The following is an 11,813-nucleotide window of genomic DNA, read 5'->3' as shown; positions in this document are numbered from 1 at the left end:
AAGAAGAAGAAGAAGAAGAAGAAGAAGAAGAAGAAGAAGAAGAAGAAAGGGAGGAGGAGGAGGAGAGACAGAGAGAGACAGAGAGACAGAAAACACCTAGGGAAAGATAAACAGAGCTTAAGACATCCTGTTGAGGGTGTGAAATAAAGGGTGCTGGTGAATATAAATGATTAATCAAGAAAGGCTACTAACAGAGAATGAAGAAAGTTTAATTATTATTCTCCTCTTAAAGTCTTGAGGGCTTCGACTATGTGGACTGTCTCCCATTGCATGAGTAGAAGAGATCATGGCCTCTTAGTTTCAAGGATTCCATTGTACGCAGCTGCTACTTAGTAAACATTAGGGCAATAGCAATAATTATGCTAACAAATGGCCCAAGGACACATGAGGAGGAAGGGGGCAGTATCAGGAGCTTTCAGAGTTTCCTGAAGCAAGAAATCTAGAGTCCTTGGGGTCGGAAGAACCATAAGAATGTATCTCTCCATCTTCCTGCCCCTAAATGTTCTTGGATTGATGAACAATTCCTAAACTGAAAAGGAAAATAGATTGTCTATCTACCTGGAGCCTTTCGGAAGAGGGGAGAATTGTAAAGGCTGCTTCTTTCAAGCAACTGGAGAAAATGACCAGAGCACATCTTAACAGAGTGCTCTCAACTCCTTGGTGCCCAGGGACTGGTTCTCCAACTTGTGGTTTTTCTAGAATCAAGTTTCTCCTTTCGGCCATTTCCCAAGCGTCCTTGTTAAGGGCAGCTAAGTCTTTTGAACAGTCCAGGGAAATGGTTTGTGGGAGAAGAAATAGAAACAACTTTTTAAAATTACCTGATGGTTCTCATTCTTGTGACCACAGATAATCTAGTGAAGGTAGTTTGGGATTTCACTTGGAAAGGAAAGAGAAGCTCAAAGCAGACTTTATGGGTTGGAGTCTAGAGGGGTCAAATAGATTATCTACTTTGCCTTCTATCCTCTATAGGCATTGTGGGAGGCAGGGGGGACATCTAAATGACCTCTCAGGGTCACTTTTCCAAGCAGCAAAGTATAGGTCTGGTACCCTCCAGGCTTTATGCCAATGGAGCTCTGTTTAATTCAAGAGTAAGGGAGAATAGAATCCTGAATGGAGTCGGGAGATGTAATGACTTCTTCAATTCAGGTCAGCCCTAGAAGTTTGCTAGAAACCTTGAGACACCCAACATCTTCCATATCCCCTACAACTCACCTTCTGGCTCCCCCCGTTCCTAGTCTGTTTAGGAGTTCACTTCAGTCTCTGGGTGTGGGTTGGGGATACCTCACAGGGAGACTGTGTGAAAATTAATTACTTAATGTATGTAAACGAGCTTTGAAGATGAAAAGTGCAAACACACCGTGTTCCTAATAACATCTTCAATACTCTTACATCGCCCCAGAGTCGCCTCTGAGCTCACCATTAAGATGAGTCTTTGGGGAGTTGCTGGCAAACTCCCCAAGCTAATAAACAAGATAAAATGCCTTTTCACTCCTTTTATGCAGCCAACCCCACCTCTGCCCACTAATAAAAGGACTCAGTTGGATCAGAGAGAATAGAAGGAATCTGAGCCCCACTCTCTTGCTGCTGATACCCGTCAATTCTCTATACACCACCACTCAGATCCCAGCAACATGTCTTGCCGTTCCTATCGTATCAGTTCAGGATGTGGTATCACCAGAAACTTCAGCTCCTGCTCAGCTGTGGCCCCCAAGACGGGAAACCGCTGTTGCATCACTGCTGCCCCATACCGTGGGGTGTCCTGCTACAGGGGACTGACCGGCTTTGGAAGCCGCAGCCTATGTAACGTGGGCTCCTGTGGCCCCCGAATCTCCGTGGGAGGCTACCGTTCCATGGGCTGCGGCCGGAGCTTCGGCTATCGCTCTGGGGGAGTGTGCGGGCCCAGCCCCCCCCTGCATCACCACCGTGTCTGTCAACGAGAGCCTCCTGACCCCCCTCAACCTGGAGATCGACCCCAACGCCCAGTGCGTGAAGCATGAGGAAAAGGAGCAGATCAAGTGTCTTAACAGCAAGTTCGCCGCCTTCATCGACAAGGTCAGTGTCACCTCCTAGCCCCTTCTGAACTGTAGGATCACGGGATCATTGATTTAGAGGGGTGGAAGGGGCATCAGGGGTCATCCAATCCAACCTCGTTATTTTACAGATGAAAAAAATGGCAGCTCAGAGGAACCCCAAAGCTAGAATTTGAACTCAGGTGCGCTGGCCGGATTGGGCATCCACCTGCTGCACCATGTGGCCTTCCATCTTTCATGCAGAGTCCAGCAATGGGCATTAACATAGAGGGAGAGAGCACAGGTCTCTGGGAACTCCCAGTATGATGGGAAGAATGGGACATGCCCAGAAAGCAGAAAAACAGTAATAATACCTCCAATTGACACAGCATTTGTAATTTTCAAATTATGACCTTATCTCATTCAATTCTCACAATAGCTCCATGAGACGGGAAGAATAGATATTAATGTCTCTCTTCTAAAGATGAGGAAACTGAGGGTCTGAGTGGAAGTAGGAAATGACTTAACAGCTTTTCATATATTTAGAGCTGGAAGTTATAGTAGAAGCCAGCCAGTCCAATCCCATAATTTTATAAATAAGGAAACAGATCCTGAGAGAGTCAGCAAATAGTCTAAGGTTTCAGAGATAGTGAGCGCAAAGATTCAGGCCTACCCTTTGATTTCAAAAATAATGCTAGAGGTGGAAATACTCTTTTCAACAAAGGTCAGACATTGCGGCTTACTCTTCCACCATCTTCCAGCTGGCCAGTGATAGATTCAGTCTGTCAAGTCAAAATTCTTCCTGTTTTTCTGGGGTATGCCTTTCTACATTCAATTAGAAGGATAGAAAAATCATGGAAGGAACAGATACATTTTGCAAATTGCTCAATGGCCAGTGGAAGAAATGAGGTTAGGGAAAGGCAGATGATGGGCTCCTGCCCTTCTTCCAGGAGTGGCAATCTGGATGGCCCTTCTGCAGGATTGACCCTGACAGTCTCTCTAATACTAAGATGTCCAATGACACATTCAACAGAGTTTTCTTAAGTATCTATGATGTTCAACGATGCTCTCTAAGAATACTTAAAGGAGATAAATGGTATCAATCCAGTGGCATCTTCTCATATGGGTATTCTTTAGTTGGTTTTAATGTTCTAGGCAACCAGGTAAGGCCTTCCCTAAGAAGGGCAAAGCCCATCCTGAGAGACGTGGAGTGGAAATTGATCTTTTGTGTTTTCCTTCACCCTGTGGCAAGGATGGTGTCCTATAGATGAGTGTGGCCTGCCTTCCTTTGCCCGGTGTCTAGCTACAGGCTCACCCATGATATCTCTCTCTCTCTCTCTGGTGCTGCAGGTTCGGTTCCTAGAGCAGCAGAACAAGCTGCTGGAGACGAAATGGAATTTCTACCAGAACCAGAGATGCTGCCAAAGCAACATGGAGCCCCTGTTCAATGGCTACATTGAGACCTTGAGGCGGGAGCTGGAGTGCGTGGAAGCTGACAGTGGGCGCCTGTCCTCTGAGCTCAACCACATGCAGGAGGTGTTGGAGGGCTACAAGAAAAAGTGAGTGATGGGAGGAGAGGGAGTTGAGAGATCCTCATGGGAGGTGACTCTGAAGCTTGCCATTCTTTAATAACTTGACTTAGAGAGGTTGACAAGGGACCCAGTGAGGGCAGAGTGGCTCATTGTGTGAGCGGATCTGGGGCCTTGCAGACCTCAGGTCACAATTTTACCTCAATTACATGAGAAAATATGGGTTCATGGTTTGTTTCATGACTTGGGTTAACAAAACAGTAATGTAGCAGATGGAATTAACTTTAGCAGAAGTCAGAAATGTAACAGGAGACTATAGAGCCATCTAATTTCCTAAAGGCCTACCAAGCCCAATGACTAATGAGCTCCCCAAGTTAGTTTTACAAAAAAGATCTCCTGATTCTTCTTGATCAAGAAAAATGGGGACCTTGCGGTTGGCAGAGAATCCAGCCCGAAGAGGGTCACAGAATAATAAATTCAGAGCTGGAAGGGGCCTTAGGGAACATGGAGTCCAACCCCTTCATTTTACAGTTGAGGAAACTGGGATCTTAAAAGATTCAGTGGCTCATCCAGTGAGTCATTTTACCTCTTACTTACAGTTAGTTAGTGTAAGTGACTAACATGGACTGTTTAAGTGATTTACATAGCTAGAAGTGTCAGAGGTAGGATTTGAATCCCTGTCTTCCTGACTCTAAGTTCAGTGTCCTACTAATTACACTATCCTGTTTAGTTGAACTTAGAATTTTAGAGAATTGACTGGGGCCCTGAGATATTAAGTGACTCGCATAGGGCCACATAGCTAGTAAGGGTCCAAGGTAGCCAGGTCTCCCTGGCTACCAATCAGGAAGAATGATCTACCTATCCTTCCAAGCTGCTTCCATTGATTGACCCATGAATGATGAATGCACAGGGCAGGTTCGGGACAACAAAGAGAGCGAGATAGTGAGTGTATAAGGGCACTTTCATTTTGATTGTCAGACCTGGGTCATGAGGCTCGGCTCAGAATGTGGGCCCCCGTCCTCAGCTTCTTCTCTTCTGTGTCCCCACATCCAGGTACGAAGAGGAGGTGGCCCTGAGGGCCACAGCTGAGAACGAATTTGTGGTGCTAAAGAAGGTGAGTAGGCCAAGAGAAATGGCAGACACAGCCGTCCTTCTGGCAGCCTCTTTGGGGGGCTTCCATGGGAGGCCTGCCACCATATGCTTCCACTTTCCCTTTCCTCCCCATTTTCAGGATGTAGACTGTGCCTACTTGAGGAAATCTGACTTGGAGGCCAATGCTGAGGCACTGACCGAGGAGATCAACTTCCTGAAAGCCCTGTATGAGGAGGTGAGGGGGATGGGGAGGGAGCCGGGCAGCCATCCCAGGGCAGTGAGTCAGCTGTCAGAGGGTAGATGGGCATGTCTGTGCACGCACATGCGAGGATGCTTGCTCTGGGATGTGTGAATGTAAGCCATAATGGACATGTGCCTGTGAGCACATCCATCTGGACATCGCCATATGAGTGGGTCTAGCGGCCCAGTGATTTCAGCTGCTGTCGGGTACTACCAAGGAAGGACCACCGTCACAGGTGACCGGGAGCTGGCCTGTAACTTAGCCTTGGAGTTAGTGTCATGTTCAGGGTCCTGTGTCAGAGCCAGGACTTGAATGAGATCTTCCTGGCCTTGAGAACAGTCCTCTATTATTAATATAAACACAGAATTTCAAGCTGGACAAGAATGCACATGAAGTGTCTACATGCATGGCATATGTGTATATGTCTATATGTGTGACTGTGTTTATGTGAATATGTATATATGTGAGCCTGCTCTTTTTTTCTTTTCATATGTCTATGCGAGTATGTGGGTCTCTGGTTATGTGTGTGTCTGGGTACATGTGTTTGGCTAGATGTGAAGTGAGATACACTTCTGTACATGTGTGTTTTCTTGTACATGTATATGTGAATGCATGTGTGAAGCAGTCGTGTTTGAGGCCCTGCCTGGCCCCTGGGAAGGGGGGGCTTTCCTCTATCCTCTAGAGGTGGGAGGGCCTGGCCTGAATGTGTTGGGTGTTGGCCCCCACAGGAGATCCGGGTCCTCCAGTCACAAATCTCAGACACTTCAGTCATTGTCAAGATGGACAACAGCCGTGACCTGAACATGGACTGCATCGTGGCCGAGATCAAGGCTCAGTATGACGACATTGCTAGCCGCAGCCGGGCCGAGGCTGAATCCTGGTACCGCACTAAGGTACGTCAGTAGCTCTGGATGCTTTGGTACTTGGGTCACATGTGCCCAGGGATGGATGGTGCTATAAAACTCACTTTTCTACAGTGCTTTAAGGGCTAAGCAGTCCTTTTATCACAACAATCTTGTGAAGTAGGCATTACATATACTTTTATACCCATTTCACAGATGAAGACATAGGAGTCCCCAAGAGCAGATATGACTTGCCCATAGTCACATAGCTATTAAGTATTGGAGCTGAGATTTAAATACACAGATTCCCTGACGTCAAATCCAATCATCTTTCTACCACACCATGCAGAGCTTGTATGTAAAGAGGCTTTCTCTTTCAGGTCATGCTTCAAAGGAAGAACAGCCTCTCCCCTTCCCCTCCCCCCCAAGCCTGGTCTCCAAGGCAGAAGCTATATATCTGTTTTCCTCTGCTCTATAACTTTCTTTGTTTTCTTTCATTCTTTCCCCTGCTTTCTACCCCGTCTTCAGCTTTCTAACCTTGGTCTGCTCCATTTCTGCCCTTCTCATGCTGATATCATATGGTGTACCCACATGCACACGCACACACACTCACACTCACACACTAGGGGCTCCATCAAGTATGGGGTCAGCATGGCCAGAGCCTTGTGTTTTTTTCCCAAGGCAGCCAAACTCCAAGACCCAGGAGGAGCTCATCAAAAGGGACAGAGATTCTCAGAGCCCTCTACAGCTCTGTGAGAAGCATTTCCATATAGGAGTGGAGAAAACTAAGTCAGGAATAAAGGAACAAAGGGGCCAGACTGCAGATCCACAGTCATGTTAGAGACATAGATTTATGAGCCTCACCATAAACTATCAGGCTCCCAAATCTATGCCAGGCCTTATTCTCTGACTCACAAAATGGCATTCAAATGAATATGCATAAACCAGGGAATGAGTGTCATAAGATTGCCTTTCAAAAAAACCCATCAGGAAAATTACCATGTTTAATTCCATCCCAGCATAGGAGAGATTTTTTTTCCTCATCCCAATTTCCCAGTAAATGAGTGTTTTTTTTTTCCTAGTCCCAGCTTTCCAATCTTAACAGCAGTGTGACCTCTAATAACCCACCCAACCTCTCAGAGCCTCATCATCCCTTAGTTTTTGAGAAAGTGAAGGCTATGAATTAATCCATCACGGTGAAGCTCTTCTTACCTATAAAATAAGAACTTTGGACTAAATGACCTCTAAAGTTCTTTCCATCTCTAACATTTTATAATTTTCTGCTTCTAAATACTCATGGAAATGCCATGTATTTCCAAATACCCATTCACCTTCTACTTGCACACCTGGTTAATCCCCAGTTGGTCACTCTTCCCACATGCATTAGTACTCTATGCCTCGTGGGCACCCCTCCAACCCCTAAAATGATGATTATAATAATAATAATAATAATAATATGTGGTGGAGAAAAGCCAGAAGGAAGAGGCAAGCTAGTCTGTCAGTCTAATCTAACAAACATTTGTCAAGTGACTACTATGTTCAAGGTACTAAGAATTCAAAAATAAAATTAAAAATTGTCCCTGCCCTCAAGAACTGGCATTCTACTGGAATGTGCTCTGCAATGGGGGAGATCTTGGTCTAATGGAAGAGGTAGGATAGACATCTGGGATATGTGGTTTAGAGTTCCATGATGGAGATACAGCTACAGAGAGAAAATGGCAGACTTTAGTGGCAGTGATGGAGAGGAGGAGGTAAAATTAGATGGTGACAGTGGGTAGAAAGGTCTTGAAACCCAGTATGAAGAGTATGACTAGAAGTGATAAGAACTATTTAGGGCTCAGAGCAGGAGAGCAGCAAGTGTCCCCATCCCCAACAGATGGACTGGCTTCATTAATCACTTCCATATGTCATGTCATCCAGTGTGAGGAAATGAAGGCCACAGTGATCCGCCATGGGGAGAGCCTTCGAAGGACCAAGGAGGAGATGAATGAGTTGAACCGCATCATTCAGAGGCTGACTGCTGAGATCGAGAATGCCAAGTGTCAGGTATAAGTGATAAGGGGGCAAGTCCTTGTGCAAATGACCTTATGACCCTTCTCCTTCTTCCCCTTCCAAAGCCAACAACATAATAGACTTTTCTGAACCCAACTTCAGTATATCTGTGTGTGAAGCCTCAGCACTCATTTTCCAAATGGGGAAACCCAGAGCGTTTATAAGAAACTTTACCATGTCACACATTATGGAGGACTGGATAAAAACGAGAATGTTGTCATTGACTCCCATTGACCCTGGAGTCAGAAGAATAGATTCAGCTCTGGGGGATGCAGAAGTTGGGGACCCCTATCCATTCAGATATGAAAAATACCAGGGAACTATCTCTAATCACTCCAGAAGAGACTACAGTTATTACAAAGCACTTTCTAATGTGAAATTATAACATGGACTTCCCAGAGGGATTGTGGAAAGTGACCCTGAAAAGCTATAAAAGGGGGTTCAACCACCTGTGTGACCTTGGTCACTTAACCTAAGGCCTGCTTTCCTCACCTTTAAGATGAAGGTACAGGACTAGATGACCTCAAAGGGTCATAGGAAGGAAAGAGGAAGGCACCATGCTGAGGACTTGCAACTGCTGTCTCATCTGATTCTCACAGCAACCCTGTGAGGTAGACACTATTGCTATCCCCATTTTATAGTTGAGTAAACCGAGGTAGACAGCAGTTAAGTGACTTTCCTAGGGTCATACAGGTAGTATGGTCTCAAAACTGAGACCAGATTTGAACTCATATCTTCTTGATTCCAGACTCGACACTATCTACAGCACCACTTGGCAACTTTGATCTCCCAATCCTACAATCTCTCATTGCTTTGGGGTAGCTCCGACAGATCCTAGTGATATTTTTTTTTTTAAGCAATCGGGGTTAAGTAACTTGCTCAAGGTTACATGGCCAGTTATTTCTGGGTGTGGTGCTAAGTATCTGAGCCCGGATTTGATCCAGGTCATCCTGACTGGAGCTGGTGCTCTTACTCGCTGAGCCACCTGGCCGCCCCTAAGAAATTGGGATTCAGTAACTTGCTCAAGGTTACACAGCCAGGTGCTTCTGGGTGGGTGCTAAGTGTCTGAGCCCGGGATTGGATCTCCAGGTCATCCCGACACTGGAGCCGGTGCTCTTACTTGCTGTGCTACCTGGCCGCCCCCTAGTGATATTTTTTTTAATTGGTGTAGGTATAACCTGTAGGATAAAAATCAAGAAGCCAAGAACTACTTTGTTCTTACCTATCTTTCACATTTCTCCCAGTACCTCCCTGGTTAGTGACCCGGCCCATATCCTTCTACCTTCAGCATTCCTCTACCATCTTTTCTTTACCCATCATGAGGTACAACCAAAAGGCATTTTCTCATTCTTTCCTCCCTCTATACCTCCCCCATAGCGCTGTAAGCTAGAGGCCGCAGTAGCAGAGGCTGAACAGCAGGGTGAGGCCGCCCTCAATGATGCCAAGTGCAAGCTGGCTGAGCTGGAGGGAGCCCTGCAGAAAGCCAAGCAGGACATGGCGTGTCTGTTGAAGGAGTACCAGGAGGTCATGAACTCTAAGCTGGGGCTGGACATTGAGATTGCCACCTACAAACGGCTGCTGGAGGGCGAGGAGCACAGGTGAGACCACCCAGAGACGTGAAAGAATGTAGAAGGGATGAATATCCCATGCAACTCTATCTCCGACCATTGCAGCAGAAAAGCTCAAGGATAGACATGAAGAACTCTCTAATGTGGAATTTTGGTCTGACCTACCAAGAGAGTTGTGGAATATGAGTCCAGACCAGGTGGCTTAGGGGTAGCAGACATTTCTGCCCATTCTAGATACAATAGGTCCAATATCCTACAGAGACTTTAGGTCTGGGGAATCCAAGAAAGACAAGCCTTCACTAAAGGGTTCAGGACCCAGAGACATTCCCTCCATCCCTGTGAATGCCCTGCATAGTTCTCTTATGTCGAGGAAGTGACTTGAGATGTGCAGGTCTAACCTCTCTCTTTCCCTTTCCCCATAGGCTGTGTGAAGGTGTGGGCTCTGTGAATGTCTGTAAGTATCCTTCACCCAAACCCTTTGATGACATGGTTTTTGGGGCAAAGCTGGTGGTTCCAATTTAAAAATCTGGGTCCATAATCTTCACAATTCAGTGGTCTCCAACCATGTGTCCAGAAGGGTCCTTGGGAAGTCCCAGGGGAGAGAGTGGATCACAGGGACTAAATCTACAGCAAACAGCTTTCTGGTGGTGGCAGCAACGCACCCATGAGAAACCATATGACTATGAGAACAGAGGAAGACAATCACCATTTCTAGGCTGTCCCCTCATTCTAAGGGACCTTCTTCCTCCCATTCCTTTCCTAAAATCAATCAGTTCTGATTCTGAGAATAAAAGCCGTTTTAGGGCACTGGATCCCTGAGTTAGAAGTCCTAATTCTAGTCTCATCTTTGCATTTAACTAGCTTTGTGATATTGAGAAGTAGCCTTATTTCTTTGGGTCTCTAAAATGAGGCAGTTGGACAAGATGACTTCCAAGGTCCCATCTGGTTCTTAAATTCCATGACCAAGACATTATTTGATGCCTAGTTGATGGCTAATCCTACGACATGCCCTGAATGCTGGAGGGGGGAATGGTAATGGGGAAATATGTGAGATGGGTCAATTCAGCCCTTTCACATCTGCCTCTTATCCCACAGGCGTCAGCAGTTCCCGGGGTGGGGTGACCTGTGGGGGTCTCACCTGCAGCACCACCCCGGGACTCCAGATTGCCTCCGGTCCTTCTGCCTCTGGGGGGAGCTACACAGTGATGGCACCTGATTCCTGTGCCCCCTGCCAGCCGCGCTCCTTGGGCTTCAGCTGTGGGAGCAGCCGGTCAGTCCGCTTTGCATAGAGAGCTGGGATCTCATGCAGAAAGCGTACCCTCACCTCCCAACTTCCTGCCGCAGAACTGACGATGAATGGAATGTCTGTGTTGTTGCTTCCTTGAGACTGCATTCCTGACTACTAACCCTCCTCCTCTCACCTCCAAATTACACTCCAGGAAATTGCCCTTTGCATCCCACCGCCTGGCTCCCATTTTTGGGAGCCAATTTCTAGGTTTCTATCTGACTTCCTTTTAAGGACTTATTTCTAACTCCCTTAACTCTCCAGTTAAATCCCACCCGTCATAGTATTGTCATCTCACTTCTACCATCGCCTTCTAGGATACCACCAATTATCCCCTAGTGGCAGTGCAGCCTGGGAAATGTACCCATCCCTCTGGGCAGAGGTGGTTCAAGGCTATAGAACATGACTTCCATAGCCTGGAAATCCAAGGGAAATAGAAACAGAACTCCAATACCTCCCTTCTCCCTGCCAGGAAACTAGTGAGTTAAATGTCTAGGTTGTCTCTTTCAGGAAGCAATTGACTGTTTTGTGTGGTTTTGTCTATGATTGCCTTCCTTCTTTTGGGTTAACCTGTTCTGGCTAACCTCCTGATGTGGTTTTGCAGTTGAGAAGCTGGTTATAGCATAGAATTCCTTCTACCTGCAGCCCTTTGGTAAGAGGATTTCACATATGTCTTGCACCTTTATACATTTCAGAGAAAACTGGATGGAAATAGTGATTGCTTCAGATCTCCTCCCATTGTGTACAAAAGGTGTTTTACTAATGGAATGAAATAGGGTGGAGAATAAGGTTAGGCCACTTCTTGTATATCCCTCTTTGTTGTAAATGTCTGTGGGTGCCTTGCCTTCTGGTTGTCTCATTCTGTATTTCAATAAACTGTTGCAGCGTTTCAGAGGTGTGTATTTGAACAAATAGGGTGGGTGTCCTAGGAGACATTAACATGTCAAGACTAAGCCTGAGGTGGTGGCACATACCTGCAGTCCCTTCTGCTGGGGACACAAAGACTGGGGGATTCTAATTCAGGAGTTCTGAGATGCAGGAAGGCTAAAGCTGGCTGCGTGTCTACACTAAATCTAGCAAGAATATGGTGAGTCCAGGAGACAGGACTATGGGACAGCCTAGGGAAGGGGAACCAAGCCAAGTGGGAGAAACAGGGCAGGTTAAAGAATCCGTCCAAACAGTATTGGGATTGAGC

General features: G+C 46.3%; 1 protein-coding gene across 1 annotated transcript; it reads left to right on the top strand.

The window, feature by feature from the left end:
• Window positions 1-1,630: 1,630 nt before the first annotated feature.
• LOC138171590 (keratin, type II cuticular Hb5-like) lies at window positions 1,631-11,489 on the top strand. The gene is given in 10 exon segments (XM_069101121.1): window positions 1,631-1,904; window positions 1,906-2,052; window positions 3,360-3,568; window positions 4,592-4,652; window positions 4,770-4,865; window positions 5,600-5,764; window positions 7,634-7,759; window positions 9,143-9,363; window positions 9,756-9,787; window positions 10,429-11,489. Coding segments are annotated over 10 exon segments (1,524 nt in total). The 5' UTR covers window position 1,631; the 3' UTR covers window positions 10,623-11,489.
• Window positions 11,490-11,813: the final 324 nt, after the last annotated feature.

The sequence above is a fragment of the Petaurus breviceps genome, unplaced genomic scaffold (assembly GCF_028583685.1).
Source record: "Petaurus breviceps papuanus isolate PSGF00001 unplaced genomic scaffold, PetGlider_PUasm1.0 454, whole genome shotgun sequence".
Classification (NCBI taxonomy): domain Eukaryota; kingdom Metazoa; phylum Chordata; class Mammalia; order Diprotodontia; family Petauridae; genus Petaurus; species Petaurus breviceps.
Note: the sequence above shows the minus strand (reverse complement) of the source record. Positions and strands in the feature narration are given on the sequence as shown.